Below are 23,522 nucleotides of genomic sequence, written 5' to 3' on the forward strand. Positions count from 1 at the left end.
GACTGTAATTTTTTATATAAATATAAACAATTATTTGACTACTTCAAAATAATTTAACCTAATAATAATAAGAGCAATTTTATGGTACTACTTCAAAACATTTAAGAATTTCGACACTAGTATTATTAATAAACTCTCACTCCACTCTCTTTCTTAGTATCACTGTATATCCAACTTCATTTAACTATTGTTGCAAAAAAATTATCGTATGAAAATTCATAAGAACTCTCTATTAATAATTAATAATTAAAAATTAAAAATATAAAAAAAGATACTGGTACATACACAAAGACACGGACACTATATATATGTACCTAGGAGGCATTTCAGAACAGAGAGAGAGCGTTGAAAGTTACATGAGTATGGAAATCTCTATGTCCATTATGGTTTCCATGAGCATGCTTTAATCTTCTCTCTGGTCACAGTACAAAACGTAAAACAGACACAACACAAGCTGAGTTTTTGTGTGTAAGTTTCATCATCATCATCTTTGATCCACCACACTGGAAAGTGAAACAACTAGAAAGCGACTTTCGTGGGCCCCTCTTACAAACTGGACGGTAAAGATAGATACCATGCTTTTTCATTTTTTTTTTCTTTTTCTCAGGTCTTTTTCTCTACCAAAGCTGTTATCATCATTCAACAATGTCATTTTACCCTCCAATATAAATGCTTCATTTTGCATTTGTCTTCAGCCTTGGCTTTTCAAATGGGAGGAAGAATATCCAACTTTTTTGTTCTCTCCCTGTCTGTTCAACCATCACCATCATCATCTGTTAGCTCCTGAATCTGTTGTTGAATCAAGGTATGAATGAATGTATGATCTACCCTTTTGGTCAACTGAGTTTTCTTTGCTATTTGAATTTATTTTTGCACTAGCTCATCTTCTTTTCTATCCTTTTTGATTTGCATTGTTATTGCCTTTTGACTTTGTTTTCCCCAAGAAAATGAATGGCCTTTGTGGTTGATGCTTTTTTTTCTTTCTTTTATGTGTTTGTTTCAGAGGCTTAAAAAAATGAGAACTTTGGGGTAGGCTCAGTTGTGGGTATTGACTGCTATAGATTCATTTGTGGTCAGCTTCAGTGTTTTGTTGATTTTGGGAGTTATGTGTTTGTTGGGCTAGTTTCTCCTAATATTTTCTGAAAATTTGAGGCATTTTTATTTCAGTCATTAGTTTAGATTTCTTGCTAGTGTTGACTGTCTTCCCACTTCCCAGTAGATGTAGATGTTTTAATTTTAGAGCATGGATAGTATAGAGGGGTGATGGTTATAGAATGATTCAAATCTTAAAATTAAGCATCTAGCAATTCACTTGAAAAGTTATCAAGCTGATTAGCTGAATGGTATATATATATATATATATTTTTTTTTTTTTTTTAATTCTTGAGGTCTAGGTGGAAAAAATTGTTTATCACACTTTATTTATTTTTCATTCTAGTTAATTCAGCAGCAAAATGACATGTGTTAAACCTAACAGGTGTTGCAGAAACAAAATATACCTACTTTTCATGTCTGATGTACATTCTCCTTTGGAACATTTCATAACAAAAATAATTACAACTTTGTGATTTCTTTTTTGTTGTATTTACATAAAAGAATTGATTTGCTTGATAAAATTAAATTCTTAATTAGTTGCACAGCATTATTGTTGAGTAATTAATAGTCCAGTGACTGGCTTTGTTGCATACCGATTATGGACACAATGGATTTGATTATTATTCTTTAAGTGCAATCTTGGCTGTTTTAGATTAATTGCATATTGGTAGCATAAGTTTGCCTACCTTGATTTATTTATTATAGCACTGCTTCTGGATTATAGATGGGCATACAAAACATCCAGTAATTAATGTGTGCCCCCAAGTTTCATTCTACCTTCTCTGTTTGCTTAACATATAGTTATGTCTTAAACCTTACGGGATAAGTTTTAATAATATACTCAGTAGAGTGCAATTCTATTAGTTACATATGCCTCAGCTTCTGAGGACTAACACAGTTTAAATCCTGGATTGCAGACTAATCTAGCGTTGAGTTATTTTGGTGGAGTATTAGAGCCATAGAGACGATGCCTATTGTCACTAAAGATATGGATTCTGCATTCCAAACTGCTGGAGCAAACCCGTATCCTTACAACCATTTTCTTTCAAATTGCTTTATAGTTTGTGTTAGTCTGTTGAATAGGTAGTAGTTATTTTTTAGTTCAGCCTTTTCATGCTAAAGAAAATAAAATTTGTTTTAATTTCTAATGACAAAGGCACCAAAATGAATAGCTGGTTAACTTGCATTAGCCCATGTCTCATTGGTTATGGAGAAAAAAAAAAGAAAGATAGGATATGATAGGGAAATAGGTTATTGTATTCTAATAATGATATATTTTAAAATAGTTGGGAAGCACATAAAAGTCTGGACCTGGAGACTTATATTTCTTGAGTTTTATTTTTAAAGATGTCTCTTAGCTCTTCCAGATTTGTGTTTCATCTGTAAATTTTATTTTTAAATCCATCACATTTCTTTTTTCAAGTTTCTGTTTTGTACTTAACTTAATGTTCTTAGAGGCTTAGAAGTTTGGTGTATTGAGAACCAGCGGCTGGTTTCAGTGTCAAATTCAAGCCATGGAAAATTCTATACTGGAAGTGCATACTTAGTCTTGAATGTAAGATATTGCTCACTTTATTTCCCCATTGATCCTTTTAAATTCATGAAGAATTTGATGGCCATATCTCAATTAAAATCCAAAGTTTCAACGATTATCTTCATCATCTTTTCCTCATTTTGCTATCCATTTTTGAAATTGAATCCATTACTTCTGGGGCCACCTTCACCATATTGATATTTTAACAATTCCCTGTCAGTATGAGCTTTATTTTCATCTAAATTCTCTTGGCATACATTGATCCAGACCTTTTTACATGTTTGTGGAAACAGGCAGTCTTTCCAAAAATTGGCCCTCCTCAGTATGACATACATTATTGGTTGGGAAATGAAGCAAAGAAGGCTTGTATCCTTTCTTTTTTAATTGTCTTGCTTGTTGTGATAATAATATATTACTGTTAATTTTCTGCCAGTAAAGATTTTTAGGCTGTATATACCCTTAGTCCTTTTTCCTCAATTGGTTCCTCATTCTTTTTACTCACAAAGTGGTGTGGTCCTCCGTTTTTCTATAACATTTCTTGTCTAAGTTTCTCATCATGTTTACTATAATCTATTGTTCTCTTATCTGAGAAGGGTGACACTGTATAGAAATGTAATTTATCCCATTGAGGGAATGTGAAAGTGAAACTGTAATGACTAATATATAGTTTCAAGATTTCCTCAATAAAACTTGCTTGATGTGTAATTTCTGTTTATCCAACAGCAAAATAAAGACTATGGGTGTGTATTTGTTTATCTAAAATTTGTTTGGTGATTTAAATGTGGTTAAATAGACTAAGGAAGGTAATATGTGTATTGGAACATTAAACGGTGAACATAGTTTTTAAGTTACTATGAATATTGAAGTGTTGACTGTGATTAAACAGAATGATTAGCATTGTTTCACAGTCAAGTAAGTGTTTACAGGTAGACTCAAGCTTGGCATCAGACAAGGCACTTGATCTGGATGCAGCCTTAGGATCGTGTAGTGTTCAATACAGGGAAATTCAAGGCCAAGAATCGCAGAAGTTTCTGTCATACTTCAGACCTTGTCTAATACCCATTGAAGGGGTGTTTACTTCAAAGCAGGGGAACTTGAATGGTGAATACCAAGTTAGCATGTATACTTGCAAGGGAGACTATGTTGTTCACGTGAAAGAAGTGAGTTATTTCTCAAGTTTGATAATTAACTGCTTCTGTTGTTTGATAGTGTGAATCTCCTCTCTGCCTATTCCTCTTTCTGAAAAATTTAGTCATGGACAAAAACTTATTGTTGTTAGGAAGTCCCACATCACCCGCCTCAATTCTTGGGATGCAAGTTATATATTTGGTGGACAACTTCACTTAATGCCAATTGATTTTAAGATGGAATTTAACATGGTATCATAGCTTATAGCCAATCTTGGTAAATTGCCTGTTCTGGCAGGCATCTGTGGAGGGTGTTAGGAAAGTCCCACATCGCGTGCCTCAATTCTTGGAGTGCAGCTTATATATCTGTTGGACAACATCACTTCATGCTAATTGGTTTTAAGATGGAATCTAACAATTGTGTCCCCACATAATACTATATGATTTACAAATTATTTTAAAGGGGGGTTTTGACCATGGTTTTTATGTGGGGATGAAACAATGATTGATAGCTTTAGATGATAATATCAATGATGATCACTGCTGAGCTTATACATGTTAGGTTCCAGACAGCATAGCTCTCATTACCATTTTCTTTTCTTTGCTTTCAGACCATCAGTTGCTTGACTTTTGACATGTATTTCTTATAATACTTTGTCTACATGTCTTTATGTTTAACTGGAATTTGATTAGTATAGCCTGTCTAATCAACTATATATTCGTTAGGTGCCATTTCTAAGGTCATCATTGAATCATGAAGATGTATTCATTCTTGACACTGCCTTAAAAATCTTCCTCTTCAGTGGGTGCAACTCTACCATTCAAGAAAGAGCCAAAGCTTTGGAGGTTGTTCAGTATATCAAGGAGAATAAGCATGGAGGAAAATGCGAAGTGGCAACAATAGGTTTGAATATAACACTACTTTTTTTGGTGCTTATTCCTGTTTTGTGAGGGAAGATGTTGCAAATCATAATTGTACTATTGTAGAGGATGGAAAATTTGTTGGTGATTCTGATGTGGGTGAATTTTGGAGTTTATTTGGTGGTTACGCTCCCATTCCTCGAGATTCGCCTTGTGTTCAGGAATCTGAGACTCCTCCTGTAAAGCTATTTTGGTGAGGTTCATACATCTATGTGCGTAATGTTTGTGTGTTGATGAACCGTACTTGCCGAACCTTATTTCTATGTTAAACATACAAGTTTGTTTTGAATCAATAATTAACAGATTCATATTGATAGTTCAATGATCAACTTAATGGCATCACAGTTTATTGACTAACCCGAATTATTTTATTAGTTGGTTTCAATGGAAACCAATATGCTTCAGGGACGTGTGAAGGAGAAATAGTAAAAATGAACTGCTTACTTCAAGAAATGTTACTCTTAGCTAAAGAGTGGTTGTTTTCACATCTTAACAGGATAAATTTACAGGGAAAACTTTGTGAGACTGGAAGCAATGCATTCAGCAAAGAAATGCTTGAGACAGAAAAGTGTTATATGTTGGACTGTGATGGTGAGATTTTTGTCTGGATGGGAAGGCAGACTTTTTTGACAGAAAGAAGAACAGCAATCAGAGCTGTAGAAGTAAAGACTCTCTTCTTTAAGTTTCCTTTTGTTTCATAGAAACTTAACTTCAGTATATCCTAACTTTCTAATGCATGTTATCAATTGTGCTTGCCCATAAGCATTGCATTGAGGGCATTGCCTGTGCTCACTATTATGTCCATTTATTTTACTAGGAATTTGTCAGAAATGAAGGCAGATCAAACAAGACTCATTTGACATTTTTATCAGAAGGATTGGAAAGTACCATCTTTCGGTCATACTTTACTAATTGGCCTAAAACTGTGGAGCCTAGGCTTTATGAGGAAGGCAAAGAAAAAGTGGCAGGTTTAGTATCTTATGCATATTACTCTGTTTAAGATGTGTATGATTAGTGCGTCTCTATTATTCTTTTCTTTATATTTGTTTCTTCTGCCTCAGCCATATTCAAGCACCAGGGTTATGAGGTGAAAGAGCTTCCTGAAGAAGACAATGAGCCATCTATAGATTGCACTGGCACAATAAAAGTATCTTATTGCTCAAAACCTAGCTGTTTCTTTTTGTCCAGTGATATATTTGTCTTTTCCTGTGTTGTCTGTTAACTGAATACTGCAATTTCAGGTTTGGCGGGTGGATGGTGATGAATTGTCCCTTCTTTCAGTTACAGAACTGACAAAGCTTTACAGTGGAGATTGCTATATAGTACAGTATACATTTCCAGGAAATGGAAGGGATGAGACACTATTTTATGCTTGGCTTGGCTCCAAGTGTGTAACGGTAAGCACTAATCAAGGTTTTCTGTCTTTACTAAGTAGTTTTGTAACTTGTAATTCATACAAATGGATTAAACTGTTATTTAAGATCACAACTACAAAAACCAAGCCTTTTCCCACTAGGTGAAGCCGATAGCATGGATCAAACAACCCCTTCAACATTTTAGTGCGCCTCATATCTATATTCTATACACAAATCATTGACCTCTAAACCATTAAATGATTTCTACTATATTGTTTTCTTGGTCTCCCTCTATCTCTATTTTATCTACTCATTATAGGTCTTCTCCACACATGCCCAAATCACTTAAATCAAGATTATACCATTTTTTCTACAATAAGTGTTACTCTATGGTCCCCAAGTTTCTCTCTAATTCATTCATTCCTATTATGTCCACACATCCAATGCCACATTCTCATTTCTGATATATTAAGTTTGCAGTCTCCAGTCCAATCCTTGCTCCCGGAGTAAGTCCTTGGGGTTGATCTCCAGGTTCTGGTTCTGCCTCATCTATATTCTCTTTTTGGGTTTTTAATGACCAACATCCAATTCCATATAACAGTGCAAGTCTTATACAGCTGTGTGGTAAAATTTTATAAGCTTGGACCATTCCTTTTTGTCATAGATAACAATTAAGACACTCCTCCATTTTATCTACCTTGCTTGATTCTTATGGTTTACATCCGCCTTTATTTCTCCATCGTTTTGTATGATGGGCCCAAGATGCTTAAACTGCTTGACTTGTGGTAAGGTACGGTCTCTAAGTTTCACTTATAAGCTAAAATCACTGTGCCTCTTGCTAAACTTATATTCCCTATACCCTGTCTTATACTTAAAACAAAATTAAGCTTGTCTCCACATCTCTATCTTCCCATTTATTTTCTTTATCGACTCTCCAACTCGGACTATATCATCCTAAAATGCATGCACTGAGGCACTGACTCTTACATATGCTCAGTAAACACATCCAAGACCAGGGCAAAATGCTAGGAGCTCAAAATTGACCCTTAACAGAATTTAGGTAATCCTTTGACAACCCTTGATGCAAAGCTATAGTTGTATGAAAAACTGTCATTATCAGAAAATTATAATAGGATAGTCAAATATCCTCTGTTTAGTTTTGGTTGGAACTTGCTACTTAGTTTGTTGAAATTACTGACCATGACATCTTGCTTGGTATTAATGTTTATAGAAAAAAATGATAAGTGCAATTTCATTTCCAGAAGTTGTCTAAAATTCTCAAATTTGTCTTCCATGTTTTACTCAGTTCTTCAACTTCTGTAACAATGATAAACTTTTAATCTCATCCTTTTGAAATAGGCTTGGTTAATGTTAATAATTCCTAACACAAACTGCCATTTTGTTCTATAATTTTGTTCTGCAGGAGGATAAAGCAGCTGCCATTTCCCACATGAGTACTATGGCTGATTCAATCAGAACTAGTCCGGCTATGGTTAGTGCTGTTCTTGCTCTGCTAAATCTTTCATAATGTGCTGATTGAATGTGTACAATAATCAAATTATAGTTTTGGGAAATATCTGCACAATTTTTATCTCTCAACAGGTGCTAGCTTCCTGTTGCTGCATTCTGCATCTTGAGTACATTCATATAAAAGACATAACTTTCCTTCATATTACTATGCCTAATTATTCAATGTACATTGAATTTCTGTTCAGGCTCAAATCCATGAGGGTAAGGAACCAGCTCAATTTTTCTCAATACTTCAGAGAGTAATCATATTCAAGGTATGTGCCCAATATAATCTCATTTTTAAGTTGTGTGTAATATTAAAAAAAGTCACAAAGTCACGTGCTCCAAATTCTTCATTTTTTCCTCTTGTAAGGGGGGAACCAGTTCAGGATATAGGAAGTTTATAGAAGAAAAAGGTATAGTGGATGAAACTTACAATAAAAACCTGGTTACTTTGTTTCGGGTACAAGGTACAAGTCCAGATAATATGCAGGCCATCCAAGTTGATCAAGTAAGTTTCAATGATTCTGATTTTATCCACAGTGGAGCCCTTTTTATTATATCTTATCTCTAATTACCAGAAAAATGGACACCAATTACCAAGGCTTCAAGCAAAGCTATTGAATCCTCTTTTATCTTCTAAATTGCATTGGTTATTTTTCATTACTAACTATTTCAATATATGGACTAAAATACTAAGCACTTAAGTTCAACCTATTGTGCTCTATTAATGCTGATCTATATGTCAAATCTTTGATGACTTTCATCTGTTGGCTGGAACCAAAATAAAATTATAATCAGAATAATCTATTTTTTCCGTCTGTTGTGCTCGAAATGGTAGCTTTGAAACATATTTTGTTTGTATCCTGTTTTATTTTTTTATGTAAAATTTTATATTTTATGTAAGCATTTATTGACTATGTATCTAAATTGTTATAGGTTTCAACCTCCCTGAATTCATCGTATTGCTACATTCTGCAAAATAAAGCATCTATCTATACTTGCATTGGTTATTTTTCATTACTAACTATTTCAATATCCTGTTCTTATTGAATATGGACTAAAATACTAAGCACTTAAGTCCAACCTATTGTGCTCTATTAATGCTGATCTATTGGCTGATATATATGTTAAATCTTTGATGACTTTCATCTGTTGGCTGGAACCAAAATAAAATTATAATCAGAATAATCTATTTTTTCCGTCTGTTGTGCTCGAAATGGTAGCTTTGAAACATTTTGTTTGTATCCTGTTTTATTTTTTTATGTAAAATTTTATATTTTATGTAAGCATTTATTGACTATGTATCTAAATTGTTATAGGTTTCAACCTCCTTGAATTCATCGTATTGCTACATTCTGCAAAATAAAGCATCTATCTATACTTGGATTGGGAGCCTATCTTCAGCTAGAGACCATAATCTTCTTGATAGAATGGTGGAGCTACTTAATGTATGTCATTTCAATTGACATATGGTGCTGGAAAGTTTTATCTATATGACAGTCCTTGCAAAGGAAGCATTTAATAATGAGTTTTTCATTTGGATTTATATTAAATTATAAGACAGTTCATTACTGCTTTCTATTGGAAATATTTTTTCTAATGGTGTTAACTTGTATCTCATTCCTTGATGCAACCTGCAGCCAACATGGCTGCCTGTTTCTGTGAGGGAAGGGAATGAGCCTGATATTTTCTGGGATGCTCTCGGTGGAAAGGCAGAGTATCCAAAGGGCAAAGAAATTCAAGGATTCATAGATGATCCACATTTGTTTGCATTAAAAATAGCGAGAGGTAAGAAAAACACCCTTTTAAGAAAAGTAATCTAGATCTCACTTGGTTTAGAACTATCCTGGGTGAAATGACAGGGAAACCATGTCTAATTGATGATTCTGTTTCTCACGCTCATTTGTTGGAGTTTTAACTCAGGAGACTTCAAGGTATATTGCTTCTACAATTTGAATTTGTTCATGTCACATGTAATAAATAACTATGTAAATACCTAATACATTTTACTAAGCTTGAGTTAATAACAATATTATTGCTGAAGAAGACTGAGATAAAACCCACCATGAGTAGCATTTCTAATAATCGTTTAAACTATCTGACTGAAATGTCAATAGAATCATTAGAATTAAGGCCTTTTATTCCCTCATAAAATCTATGAACTTTGTTTTTGTTAAAATTTTCTTGTGCATGTATATTATTTTAATGTGATTAATTATGGCCTTGATATAATATTTCAGGTGAAAGAGATATACAATTATACACAGGATGACTTAATAACTGAAGACATCTTATTGCTTGATTGCCAAAGAGAGATTTATGTTTGGGTTGGCTTACATTCGGCTATCAAATCAAAACAAGAAGTTCTTCATCTTGGCCTGGTACCTATATTGATCTCGCTGATAGCTTTTACACTAATTGTCACACTGATGTTTTCACACACGCAATTGAATCAATATGTCATTTCACTTATATATGGTCTTCATTTAGCCATTCTTTTTTACTACTTCACTCACTTTTATAATTACTTTGTACTTCTATTTTTTCCTGCATGGGTGGATCTCAACCACAGTCACTCTAGAACTCTTTGTCAATGCATCCAAGTGCTTCATGAAAATGCCTCTATACTATACAAGGAGTCATTGTTTATACATCTAATTCATAAAGAGCCAAGTTTGATAATTGTTTCTCCATTATTCATTATTCACTAATTTGGCAATCTCATCTTAGGAACTAGTTCTTATTCATCTATAAAATGAGCCATGTGATCAAACGCTACAGTTTTAATGTAATATGGACTTACTCTTTCCTGCCATATATGTTTTTCTTACAATGGAAATTGTAATGAGCAGAAATTTCTGGAAATGGATGTCCTTGTTGAAGGCCTATCAATGAACATCCCTATTTATATTGTAACGGAAGGTCATGAGCCACCATTTTTCACTCGTTTCTTTTCATGGGATCACTCAAATGAAAATGTAAGTCTTCTCCCTTCAAAATTATATATATTAATCATAATACTATGATAACTAATTTTAGGAAGTTCTCAACTTCTCATTGGGATAGTGGTGGAGCATTATAGCGACTTGAGGCAATCCCCTGCCCCCAACTTCCCAAAAAATATAGATTGATTGCCGAACTCTGCAAGAATTTTTTGTTATATAAACCGATGTTGATTTACCTATAAATGTAGTTTTCTGTTTTCATTTTCATTTATTCTCTTATGTACATAATGCTTTCTTCTGCATGCCTGTTTTTTAAACTTAGATAATTTATATTCTGGCAAGTAGATAAATTTTTACATTTATTATGTACAACTTTATTCAAAGAATTGGAAATACAGTGAAAGAGGAAGTTTGAAATTTGACTCAGGACATGGAAACTTGTTTTGTCTATTTATGCTTTGATGAAAATGTCACATATATATAATTCAATTTTTTATATCCTATGATGGCAAATAAATCATTAGTTTAAATGACCCTACACTGTTGTTCAAGTGTTGTTAGATACTCGTTCTATTCTTGTTGTTCTTGTTTTCCCCTTATATTGTAGGCTGTTTCTGTTTCTTACAAATTCCACGACATATTTGTGCTCTTCTACTGGAAATGTATGTAATTAGTATAATTTGATATATTTTTGTGTTCCTGAGTAATGTGAATATTTAAGATTGTTTCCTCCCTCCTCCTTTCAACATGCTGTACTACATAGATACAAAATCATGACAAGAAATTTTGAGGGGGATATGGCACCTTTCTGGCATTATATGCCTTGGTTATATTTGTCACCCATCTTATAAAGTATTTTGAATGAATTTTGCAGATTGTTGGTAACTCATTTGAGAGAAAGCTTGCAATTCTGAAAGGAAAACCAAAAACTTTAGAGGTACCTGACTGGGTAGTATTAGAGTTATTATACTGATTTTTCTGGAAGATTTTGGTTTTGTTATGGTAACTTAAATAATAATTTCAAAATGTTTTCAGCTCTGATCCTTTCCTTTGTCTGTCTTCTTTTCCTTTATCCAGGGACATAATAGAACCCCGTTGAAAGCAAACTCCAGGCCTTCTACTCCTAATGGACACAGAAACATTTCTGTTTTCTCCAATGGCCGTGGAAGAAGTAGTTCACCTATACTGAGTAGTGCAGGCTCAGATCTTAGGCAATCAGGTGATAGGCTTCTTTCTAGCTCTACTCCAGTTGTCAAGAAGCTCCTTGAAGGATCTCCTTCCCATGGTAGTGCCGGTAATAAGAATCCCTTTCATCAATTTATGATGTGAAATTTATATAGTTGGATAATGGATATTGTATTCCCCCAGTTCTTGAATTTGACTAAGTTATAAACCTATTTACTACTCAAATGTGCAACATATTCTCCCAAATTATAGTGAAGGCCAGTCAATGATCCTGTTCAATAAAGTTTAGGCTGAAATTTGAACCACTAAAATAATGGAAAGGAATGTGGAGTACTATTTCTCTTATATTCATTCAAATTTTATCCTTTTTCTTGCTATTTTTTTCTCACTGTTGTTTTTGTATCCCAGAAAAAACAATGCCACAGTCTGGTTCTCCAGCAACAGAACTGAGCTCATCTGACGAGACTGTGAGTTTCCCTCAGAAGGATAGAAATGTGGATGGTGAGAATATGGCAACATACCCCTATGAGCGCCTGAGAGTGGTTTCTGCTAATCCAGTAACTGGCATTGATTTGACCAAAAGAGAGGTACTGTCTGAACTCACTCAACAGTCTTGCTAGCATCTTCACCTTGCTTTTTCTTGCTCTTGGAGGATCAATTTGAAAGGCCAATTAATGAAATTGTCTATACATTATGCGGAACTTTTATTATATGAGATATAGATATGCATTCACTCTTTTCATGCTAGACAATTCTTTGTTTTACTCTCTATGACATTTGACTGGAATCTACACTTTGTGATGAATTTAGGTATATTTATCTAATGAAGAGTTCCGCGAGAAGTTTGGAATGCCAAAATCTGCTTTCTATAAGCTTCCTAGATGGAAACAAAACAAACTGAAGATGTCACTGGATCTATTTTAGAGCAAGACCAACTAATGGCTGTGTTTTGTGGCACTATGTTACAACATTTTAGGATGATACAAATTTTACCTCATTTGTGCATTAAGCGTTTGAGCTTGAGTTGCTCACCTTTTTGATATACGAGTCGTTGTATTTTTACCAACTTACTACATATTTATCTCTTCATTTTATCTCATAATGTAATATTATAAATATGATGCTTTTGGCTCATGCAAGTGGAACTATGTTCTATTTTATGCTTGACCCATCCATAACACTTATTTTTCACGTGCGTGTAGTTCAACAAATTTGGAGCAGCTGGGATAATTTCCTCAATTGTTTGGAATTTATGGTTGCACGTACAAAAATGCCATAATTTTCCAAGGCTAATCCTTTGACAATGAAAAGCTGTGGCACGAAATTATGTTTTATACATGGACCTTGCTGAAAGCATTTCAAAAGGAATTTTCTATATCCTATCAGCAATGGCAAGTGAATCCGTTTTCTGATGCAGGAGCACATCTTTCGGCTGGTTTGGGAGTGCATGGTTGTTTTTCACATACATCAGTCTTAGGTTTTGTATCTTCTTTTATGGAGTTGTGTTGTGGCCTTAAAAGGATAAAATGAGATAAGATGTAATATTATATAATGAATTAAATAATAATTTAATGTACTAAAGATGTAATATTATATATATGACAACATATTAAAGTATAATAACGCAATATTTGTAAAATTAACAGAATAATTTAAATTATAGAAAATTATTTAAATAAATTTTAATGTATTATGATATTAAATATTTTAAATATAATAAATAATTTTTTTTATCAATTTAGAATAATATTGTATGTAATTCCTATCAAACATAGTTATTCATAAATCTCATTTTACTCCAAAAATTGTTTGTAAACATGCACTAAACCTCATTTATGGTTCCTTTTATTTCTCTTTTACTGCAAACAAAGGGGACCAAAGACTTACACCGACGTTTCTTTCTTTTTCGGTGAGCTCCAACAACATGAGCCTTTTTCCCGTTACGACCGCTTCAGTCAAATCAAACACGTGTCCTCCGTCTCACCGTTCCGAAACTACCTCATCCCATTCTGCCTCTATTCATCACTATTTTGCCATCCCAATGCAAAATCAAAATCAAAATCAAAATCTAATATCTAACCCACTTTTGTAGTTCATGTGACTCTTTGCTTCTTTCACGCTCACTACTCTCTTTCTTTAATTTTTGTCAACTTCCATAGGAGACAGGAAATAAAAATCTCAACTTGCTTGATATTTTCTTCCTTTCTATCTTTTTGTCACTTTCCACGTAAAGGGTCTCAGTCTCACTTATGGTATCATTTAGCATCATATCTCTTGATTCCCTTTTGTGGCTTAGCAATAACACTCCTTGAAATATCTTCCCATATGCTTCCACACCCTGATTTTCTTTTTTCTTATTAATCTCTTGTTTTCCCTCTCGCCCATTTCATCGATTCTTGATATTGATAGATAGAGAGACAGCATTGCTTGAAGTTGGAAGAGGTAATTGCTCTCTCACTTGGTGGTTTTTTTGTTCATAATTGTTTTGATTGGTGGTAGATAAAGTTTATATTTTTGTGACAATTTGATCAGTGGGTAGTGGAATTTTTTTTAATTTTTTTTGTGACAGGGGAGAAAGATTTGGAAATGGCTGCTAAAGTAGATGCTAATGGTGGTGGTGGTAAGGGTGGGGTTTCTGCAGTTTCTGCCAAGGTTCCAGCAGTGGCACATCCATTGGCTGAAAAGCCTGATGAGGTTGCATCCAATATTAGTTACCATGCTCAGTTCAGTCCTCATTTTTCCCCTTTCAAGTTTGAGCTGGAACAAGCTTACTATGCCACTGCAGAGAGTGTTCGTGACCGTCTGATTCGGGTACGAGGATGTACTTCTTGGATTGGAATTTGGATGTTGTCTATAATAATAATCATTTGTGAGTCAAAAGTGTTTTGTTTATAAACAGTTAGGAATATGCATGTGTTCACTTTCATGTATTGTTATAGTTATAATGATGTTGGTATCTCAAATTCTCAATAATAATTGAGGGTTGACATCCATTAAAATTTCTGACAGAGAGCTTTAGGACCGCAAATGAGTTATACCACCAATTGGAGTGTTTCAGTGTGTGGAAGTGTGCGCACGTCTGTGCATGTGTGAAATAGTGAACCTTTATACATGGGCATGGATCCTGTGATGTCAAATTTTAACATGATAAGGTCGTGTGTATGAGAGGATCCATTCCCGTCTTTTTATGCTTTTCCATGTGACAGCTTGATTCAGTAGCTTGAATTGAACTGAAATTTAGGCACATTTATAAATTCTGGTTGATATTTGTAATCAAGGTGAAAGTTGTGAATCATTTCTTTGGAATCTATTTATTTAAGATAAAAACTACATAAATAAAGGGTAATTAAATTGTGCCAAATACATTGAATAAGTTCTTCAAATTTTGTTAATAGTTTGTTCCCTCATCACTACTGGTTTAAGTCCTAGGTTGGTATACTTGAATTGTTTGTTTGCATGGGACTAATGCTGTTGTTGTACATTGATGATAACCATTTCAGCAATGGAATGAAACGTACCTTCATTTTCACAAAGTTGATCCCAAGCAAACTTACTACTTATCGATGGAGTTCCTTCAAGGTCGAGCTTTGACCAATGCCATTGGAAATCTGAATATCCAAGATGCATATGCTAATGCTTTGCGCAAATTTGGACTTGAACTTGAAGAAATAGCAGAGCAGGTAATAAAAAATTACAATCTGTATATGAGATATGTTTTTCTCTAGAGCCTTGTCATGATATTACCCTAATCCTTGCAAAATCATTTAATTGTGAACCAAGTGAAGTGACAAGGACTAACTCTTGAAAGAACACAGGCCTACTTATCTTATGCTAAAATTCAATTTTATTATAAAGAATGGGAGCAGGAAATGCTGAACTCATCGCATCACTACTTTGTCATGCATAGAGACTTTATATCATGCTAAAAACAACTCACCTTTAATATTAAGCTATTAGATGGTAGTACATGAATGGTTTACATATCTAACACCAAAAATTTATTTGTCAAGTGAAAGAAAACATGATTTATGAGAAAGGATGATTTGTCTGTGCTTTTTATTCCAGGATATATTTCAACCAATGTAAAATCATGCAAAAAAGCAAGCATTATGTGTTAAAAAGTCCAAAAAGAAGAAAGAAATGTAGATTGATAAATAGTGCAATGAGTACTGAGCAATCTTATGATTGTCAAATTATGTAATTGATAGATAACTTATGAGGAGATTCATTGAAAATATTTTACCTGATTTATATTTCGTAGTCTTTTAATCAGCATGGAATAGTTTTGATAAATTCAACATTTATTTTTGAGAATGAAAGCATTTTCGAAAAGTCTGCATTTCTTCATATGTATGATTGGTTTTAATATCTAGTGTCTAAAACTCATTTGCTGAACCATTACACATGCAACTTTGCAGGAGAAGGATGCAGCACTAGGAAATGGTGGTCTTGGTAGGCTTGCTTCTTGCTTTCTGGATTCCATGGCAACACTTAATTTGCCTTCTTGGGGGTATGGTTTGAGGTATAGATACGGGCTATTTAAGCAGAGAATCACCAGGGAAGGTCAGGAGGAAGTAGCAGAGGACTGGCTAGAGGTTTGATTTGTCTCCCTTATTTTAAATCTATAATGTTATTTCACATATATCATGGGATACTGATGTGTAAAACCAAATGAAAACTAAACAGAAGTTTAGCCCCTGGGAAGTAGTGAGGCATGACATTTTGTACCCCATCAGATTCTTTGGTCATGTTGAGGTTAATCCTGATGGAAGGTAAGTGTAAATACACTGAGTTACTTTATAAAATCAGTTTTAGGCCGTTGATTTATGACTTTCTATGATGGTGAAACCATAATCCTTTTTCCTGTAAATGATATGAAAGTACTTACATTTTGGTGTTTATACCAGCCGAAAATGGGTTGGAGGAGAGGTTGTGCAAGCACTGGCTTATGATGTGCCAATTCCAGGTTACCAAACCAAGAACACCATCAGTCTTCGTCTCTGGGAGGCAAAAGCGAGTGCTGAGGATTTCAATTTATTTTTATTTAATGATGGGCAACATGATGCTGCTTCAGTGCTTCACTCACGAGCTCAACAGGTTGGTATCGGTGAATTTTCATTACCGTTCAAGAATAACTAGGTGGGTGCCTATTGTCTGTGACTGTAGTATTGATAATAGATTAATAGTTGTTTTTTACCTGCAAAGATCCTGTTACAGTAATAAGAATGAAATACTAACAGAGATAAGCAAGTATTTGCCGTTATATTATCTTAAAACAAGTCTTGTTGAATTTAGTTATGTCCCCAACCCCCATAATCCCCTCCTCTTGTCCTTGGACCCTGTATAAAAGAATCAAGCAAAAAATTATGTGAAGTTGTTCTATATTAAAATTTGTATTTGTAGATTTGTGCAGTTTTATATCCTGGCGATACCACAGAAGGTGGAAAACTTCTACGGTTGAAGCAGCAGTTCTTTCTCTGCAGTGCATCACTCCAAGTAAGTTAAATCCACCTGATAATTTTCCTTTTTGTGCCAAGTTTTCCGTATAGTATCGTTCTTTGTTCTCATTCAAAGTAAGAAACCAGGATTGAAACTTTCAGCAGTGGTGGTAGGTGAGTGACTGTATAATGTTGATTTGATGTTATGTTAATAAAATGTCTAGATTCACCTTCATTTTGAAGGTTCAAGAGATATTATCAGTTATCTATAATTCACCATCCCCTCTTAGTTAACAAACAAAATGTTCTAGTTTCTGTTGGTACTTATCTTAATGAATGCCTTACTGACAACCCTTTCTTTATGTAACAAGAATGTATTATGGATTTAATGGCATGGATATTTTTCACACGAGAATCAATTTGGAGCCTAGTTACATAATTTATTCTTGCCAAACACCAAGAAATTTGGTCACCTCTTTTGTTTGACATTTTTACCTTACCATTGTCGATTCTTATCTTGGACCAATTACAGGACATAATATCCAGATTTAAGGAGAGGAGACAAGGGCCCTGGAACTGGTCAGAGTTTCCAACAAAGGTTGCTGTACAGTTGAATGATACACACCCAACACTTGCAATACCAGAGTTGATGCGATTACTAATGGATGATGAAGGGCTTGGATGGGATGAAGCATGGGATGTGACATCAAAGTCAGTTAATTGTAGAAAATGTTGTTAGCAATGATTATTTTCCATTTTCTTTATTCCACCACCCCTCACAATTGTAGTGTATTACTCATTACCTCATCACTAAAACATGATGCTATATCTTAACCAGGACTATTGCGTACACTAATCATACTGTCCTCCCTGAAGCACTGGAGAAATGGTCTCAACCTGTAATGTGGAAACTACTTCCACGCCATATGGAAATCATACAAGAAATAGACAAGAGAGTAAGTTGCTCACCTTCCATGTTTCTTTCTATTAACTCCATGAAAGGTGTACTGATATATTTGAATATGGAAATCATGAAATTCTTGCAGTTCACTGCAATGATAAATACAACCCGATTGGACCTTGAGAATGAGCTTTCCGCCATGCGCATCTTGGATGATAATCCCCAGAAGCCGGTAGTTCGGATGGCAAATTTGTGTGTGGTTTCTTCTCATGCGGTAAGTGGTGCACTTTTTTGAACTAAATTAAAGAAGAGTCATCCATCTTCCCATGTTCTTGTATATTAATCTTGTGATGGTATTATTGTTCTTCAAAATGAAGAATCTTCGTTAAATTAATATCATAATATGCTCTATTCAAATGTTATTATCGATAGAAAAAGATCTGTTAAAATGCAATTTATCCTCTACCATCACTTCCAACCTTTCATCTCACTGGAGAACTATTGCAAGATAAGAGTTGTAATCTAAGAAGTAAGAAATAAAGATGGTCAGTGCAGGTGTCCAAAATGATAAATTAATTATGTTGTCTAAGATAAGGAATACCAAACGGCCTTTTTATGGCTCTACATGACTATTTCCTCAATATTCTATACTTATCCAACTCACTCCATTTTTTCAAATATTAATTTTAATTTTTCCTATAACCCTTCTGTTTATGTTTGTGAAATTGATTTCAATTGATTTATTTTTACCTCTTGGTGCCTATCTCTTTGTAGGTGAATGGTGTTGCTCAGTTACACAGTGATATATTAAAGTCAGAATTATTTGCAAATTATGTTTCAATATGGCCAACAAAGTTCCAAAATAAAACCAATGGGATAACACCTCGAAGATGGCTCCAATTTTGCAACCCTGAGCTAGGCGGGATAATCACCAAGTGGTTAAAAACTGATAAATGGGTAACCAATCTTGACTTGTTAACAGGTCTTCGACAGGCAAGTGCCCAAATGTGCTTATTCTCTGTAGTAACTGATTCCTCTTAATTATTTACTACAGTATTCTAACATTAAATTCCTGTTGTTTTTTTACCTGTAGTTTGCTGACAATGAAGATCTGCAAGCAGAATGGCTGTCTGCAAAGATGGCTAGTAAGCAGCGCTTGGCACGATATGTTTTGCAGGTGACAGGGGAGAGCATTGACCCAGATACTCTATTTGACATTCAAGTCAAGCGTATCCATGAATACAAGAGGCAGCTATTAAACATCCTTGGTGTGATTTATAGATACAAGAAGCTAAAGGTATGAGAAACAGCCTGCTGTTTGACAGGGTAAATTTGTGAAATGCCAATCGTTCTAATTTACCAATATTTTTTTTACTTCTTTTAACCCATGTTCATAATGAGTCATGGTCACCGATGTCCTTGGCCCTGTACCCGGGCAGCTATTTTAACATTTTATTTTTTTGTTGACAGTCAACATCTATGTCTTGAACAAATTCGTCAACACTGTCTAGTGTAGTATTTCATCTGCTTTAGTCTAGGAGTTGCCAATGTACTGTCAATGTATTTTTAAGAGACCCCAGTATTATACCAAATATATGATCTATGCTTGAAGATAGTCATTATAACTTTAATAGGAGATGAGCCTTGAAGAACGTAAAAACACTACTCCACGCACGGTGATGATTGGAGGAAAGGCATTTGCAACATACACAAATGCTATAAGGATAGTCAGGTTGGTGAATGATGTCGGTGCTGTTGTCAACAGTGATCCTGAGGTCAACGGCTACTTGAAGGTAACTTAATTTTGTACAACTTCCTAGATAAAGTCCTTTTGTTTTGAAAATAGAAAAAGATAGGATACTAAGTGATTTTTCCCTATATTATCATATACTTATCTGCTTATAATGATATTGGGTATGAAAGTTGATTGCTGATGGTTCCATGTCAGGCCCCCAAATATGATTGTGCACACCAATAGTAAAAGAATTTATGGATACTATCCCCTCTGTTTTTCATTCCTTTATTTTGTTGTGGGATACTTTTTCAGAGCTCCACTCTTGCCAAGTTCTTAGGATAGATCTGTGGAACTAGCCCTAGATTCTTAATATTATATCTGCTTGATTACTCGGCCTATTATCATCACATGAATACAGGCATTATGTATCTGCATGATTCTAATATCAAACTTACGCTTAATGAGAAACAAAATCTAAACTGCTCTTATTTAACTTTTTGTCAGGTTGTGTTTGTCCCAAATTACAATGTGTCTGTGGCAGAGGTGCTGATTCCAGGAAGTGAGCTTTCTCAGCATATTAGCACTGCAGGCATGGAAGCAAGTGGCACAAGCAACATGAAATTTGCTTTAAATGGGTGCCTTATAATAGGTACCTTAGATGGAGCCAATGTGGAAATCAGGGAGGAGATTGGTGAGGATAATTTTTTCCTTTTTGGTGCCACAGCAGAAGATGTCCCTCGACTGAGGAAGGAAAGAGAGAATGGACTGGTATGCAGTAATATCCATGCATGTTTTTCCACCAATTATTTTCCATTAAATAATAGCTTTTACTTCTTTACAAAGGCTCGTTAAAAAATGTGCAAAAACAAACGATTTTTTATCTCTTCAAAATAAGCTAATTCAAATTTAAACATGTGTAACTTTAAATTCCCGTAAAAGTATTTCTAACATTACTGTTTTTTTTTTTTTTTTTTTTTTTTTTTTTATAGTTCAAACCCGATCCTCGATTTGAAGAGGCAAAGAAGTTTATTAGGAGTGGGGTGTTTGGAAGCTATGACTATAATCCATTGCTTGAGTCCTTGGAAGGAAATTCTGGTTATGGCCGTGGTGATTACTTTCTAGTTGGTCATGACTTTCCAAGCTACATGGATACTCAGGCAAAAGTTGATGAAGCATACCGGTAAGAGTCAATCTTGTAGACGTTTTCACGTTTAAGTTTCCTCTTCCTGTTTGCCGTTGATATAAAACTCTTTTTGCAAAGTTACATTAGTACACAACTAAGCATATTACTTTATTAAAGCAAAAATGTAAACCATATTTCGAGTCTTAATGTTTGGACTTTGAGCTAGCAAAAATGTAAACCATTGTTATCTCTACCACACTTTCAACCTTGTCAGGATTTAGTAGTAGGAAAGATTGAAGAAATATATGGTCTGGTTCTGACTTCTGAATATGTTTGTAGCTTTGAAACTTTAAAGTTGTCCGTAATTATGTTTTTTATTTGTCTGATTTGCATGCAGTGATAGGAAAAGATGGCTAAAAATGTCCATCCTAAGCACTGCAGGGAGTGGAAAATTCAGCAGTGACCGGACAATTGCTCAATATGCCAAGGAAATTTGGAACATAGAAGAGTGCCGCGTGCCATAATTTCTGCTGGATGTGTGTCTCTTGCACTCAAGTTACTGTATATAGCACCAACAGAATGATAAGTAAAAAGAAGTGAATAATAAAAATTAAAAATAATTTCTGAAAAGAGAAAGTGAAGGAGATTTTAGCTTTCTATAATATTTAGCTTGTCATATAAGATTTCAGCTGTATTCTTATATTAATTGCTTTCTCAACCATCTGCTTCTGACAGATAGAGCTTTCTATATGCAAATAAATCTATAGTTTCATATTCTGTTTTTTAATTAATGTCAATTTACTCGGCCTTCCAAATTTGAGTATTATTTTTTCATCTTTGTAATGAACTAATGTGGTACATATTATGGTTCAGTTGAATAAAATCATGTTCTAGAAAGTTTATATGCAGTAGTTATTGACATGGGTAAATTACCTTCACATCTTTTTAAAATGAGAAAATTTCAAATTATACTTTTTTTTTCAAAAAAAAAAAAATTCCACCATTCTCTTCTAAAAGATAAAATGTGTGATATTTTACTTTATATAATCAGAATTTCTTAGTGGTAAAGAGCAATTATGAACGAGTTTTCCATAACTTTTTCTTCCCCATGCAACTTCCAATTTCATTGGTGGTTTTTTTAATAACTTATTGATTAACTTCATTGGTAGTTCTTCTAAAAAAAATTCATTGGTAGTTAATTTTGAATAACTTCTGATTTCAAGACTTTAGAATAGAAAATTTGAATATTTCAATTTGCTTCCTCTTTTAAAGTTTCCAATTTTAAATTAGTTGTTGATGGACAGTAGGGAGTTGGACAAACGGAGAAAAAACAGAGACATGCTTTTGTTAAGATGAATAAAAATGTGCCATACATTAAACTCTCAAGTCTCAAGCAAAATTAGCATAATTTTTACATGAATTATCCTTTAGAAAGTAAAATGTAATTTACCTGCCCTATTGATATTAGCCTTACGAAAAAAAAGTAAGGATTTAGAGTTTAAGGCTTCACACTTTTCACTAACTTAATCCCTTAAATTATCTTGTGAAATGGTGTTACAAATATATAAAAAAATGTTTACATGTATTTTGAAGATGCTGATTAAAGAATCAGAAGTGAAACTGTATAAAAAAGTGTTATCAATGTGTATAATTTTAAAATAAAACTATTATTTTCTTAATCAATATTATTACAAACTTTCCTTTTATTTTTATTTTATACGATTTTTTGAGGTTTAAATATATTTTTTATTTCTGTAATTTAATATTTTTTTTTTATTTTATTTCTTGTAAAATGTGTTTGTTTTGTATTTAATTTTTTATTATTTAAAGTGTTATCTAAAATATTTTAAGAATGATAAACAAAATAAATATATTTCGTAAGAATTAAAATGAAAAATATTTAAAAAACGAAAAATAAAAAAATGTTATATTCCATCAACCACAAATATATTTAATTTTTTTTAATTATGTATCTCAATATTACTTATCTCCTTTTTAATATATTTTATTTATTTATTTTTAAGTTAAGAATTAGAAACTGAAAAATTATTTTATTTAATCAAAAGAGTTTGATAAAATTATTTATTAAAATAATTAAAAAATATAAAATTGTATAAAAGATAAAAATAATAAAATATTTTTACATTATTATCATCTCATCACAAATGACTATTAATATTAATATCACGTTATCATAAATTAATTACTCTCAAAATACAATAGTTAACTTAATAGTTAACTTAATAAGAATGTTATTCTAATTTTCTAATTATTTCAACCATTTTATTGATCTTTTATACATAAATTTAAAGGAATTTAATTAACATTGCATAAAATTTTGTCATTTAATTTATAATTATCACATACAATGAAATTATTAATTTAAAACCACTATGGTCTACCCTAGCAGTGAAAGATTTAAGATAATATATATGAGATTCTAAGTTGAAAACTTAGTGCAAACATTATATAAAAAAATGAAATTATTAATTTTTTTGACATTGTACTTTGAAAATTGTTGAATTTTTTTTACATCAATTGTTGAATGTTTACTTACTACATAATTCTACGACGATACAAGTACCATCTGTTATCTATTGTATGAAATTAAACTAAATAATGAAAAAATCTTTAATCATATAAAAATTAAT

General features: G+C 33.2%; 2 protein-coding genes across 4 annotated transcripts; both read left to right on the plus strand.

Moving 5' to 3' along the window:
* The first annotated feature begins 344 nt into the window (after window positions 1-344).
* On the plus strand, window positions 345-12,832 carry LOC100790323 (villin-1). 3 transcript variants are annotated; one of them, XM_006586128.4, is made up of 24 exons: window positions 345-560; window positions 696-805; window positions 2,013-2,118; window positions 2,551-2,650; window positions 2,923-2,991; window positions 3,556-3,789; window positions 4,483-4,660; window positions 4,744-4,870; window positions 5,174-5,339; window positions 5,495-5,645; window positions 5,739-5,824; window positions 5,919-6,074; window positions 7,456-7,524; window positions 7,748-7,816; window positions 7,915-8,052; window positions 8,864-8,992; window positions 9,185-9,332; window positions 9,468-9,478; window positions 9,785-9,925; window positions 10,397-10,522; window positions 11,364-11,426; window positions 11,567-11,783; window positions 12,083-12,261; window positions 12,485-12,832. In XM_006586128.4, exons 3-24 carry the CDS (start codon window positions 2,063-2,065, stop codon window positions 12,596-12,598), a joined length of 2,727 nt encoding a protein of 908 aa, XP_006586191.1. In that variant the 5' UTR covers window positions 345-560; window positions 696-805; window positions 2,013-2,062; the 3' UTR covers window positions 12,599-12,832. The 3 variants fall into 3 exon arrangements, with proteins under 3 accessions (XP_006586191.1, XP_025985592.1, XP_040873607.1); XM_026129807.2 differs by lacking the exon at window positions 345-560 and having other exon boundaries at window positions 629-805; XM_041017673.1 differs by lacking the exons at window positions 345-560; window positions 696-805 and adding an exon at window positions 1,084-1,102.
* A 741-nt stretch (window positions 12,833-13,573) lies between these two features.
* On the plus strand, window positions 13,574-21,658 carry LOC100789789 (alpha-glucan phosphorylase, H isozyme). The gene is made up of 16 exons (XM_003532168.5): window positions 13,574-14,116; window positions 14,244-14,485; window positions 15,175-15,354; window positions 16,093-16,269; window positions 16,361-16,446; window positions 16,582-16,771; window positions 17,078-17,170; window positions 17,645-17,823; window positions 17,951-18,068; window positions 18,159-18,287; window positions 18,788-19,006; window positions 19,107-19,310; window positions 19,648-19,806; window positions 20,253-20,516; window positions 20,738-20,928; window positions 21,269-21,658. Exons 2-16 carry the CDS (start codon window positions 14,261-14,263, stop codon window positions 21,393-21,395), a joined length of 2,541 nt encoding a protein of 846 aa, XP_003532216.1. The 5' UTR covers window positions 13,574-14,116; window positions 14,244-14,260; the 3' UTR covers window positions 21,396-21,658.
* The last annotated feature ends 1,864 nt before the right edge of the window (window positions 21,659-23,522 follow it).

The sequence above is a fragment of the Glycine max genome, chromosome 8, assembly GCF_000004515.6.
Source record: "Glycine max cultivar Williams 82 chromosome 8, Glycine_max_v4.0, whole genome shotgun sequence".
NCBI classification, from domain to species: domain Eukaryota; kingdom Viridiplantae; phylum Streptophyta; class Magnoliopsida; order Fabales; family Fabaceae; genus Glycine; species Glycine max.

Bases quoted from the DNA above. Each gene is read 5' to 3' on its own strand.
- LOC100790323 (XM_006586128.4), top strand. From the start codon at position 2,063: ATGCCTATTGTCACTAAAGATATGGATTCTGCATTCCAAACTGCTGGA. The intron at 2,119-2,550 runs GTATCCTTACAA...TAATGTTCTTAG, and splicing joins CAAACTGCTGGAGCAAACCC to AGGCTTAGAAGTTTGGTGTA. The intron at 5,646-5,738 runs GTTTAGTATCTT...CTTCTGCCTCAG, and splicing joins AGGCAAAGAAAAAGTGGCAG to CCATATTCAAGCACCAGGGT.
- LOC100789789 (XM_003532168.5), top strand. From the start codon at position 14,261: ATGGCTGCTAAAGTAGATGCTAATGGTGGTGGTGGTAAGGGTGGGGTT. The intron at 15,355-16,092 runs GTAATAAAAAAT...GCAACTTTGCAG, and splicing joins TTGAAGAAATAGCAGAGCAG to GAGAAGGATGCAGCACTAGG. The intron at 19,007-19,106 runs GCAAGTGCCCAA...TTTTACCTGTAG, and splicing joins TGTTAACAGGTCTTCGACAG to TTTGCTGACAATGAAGATCT.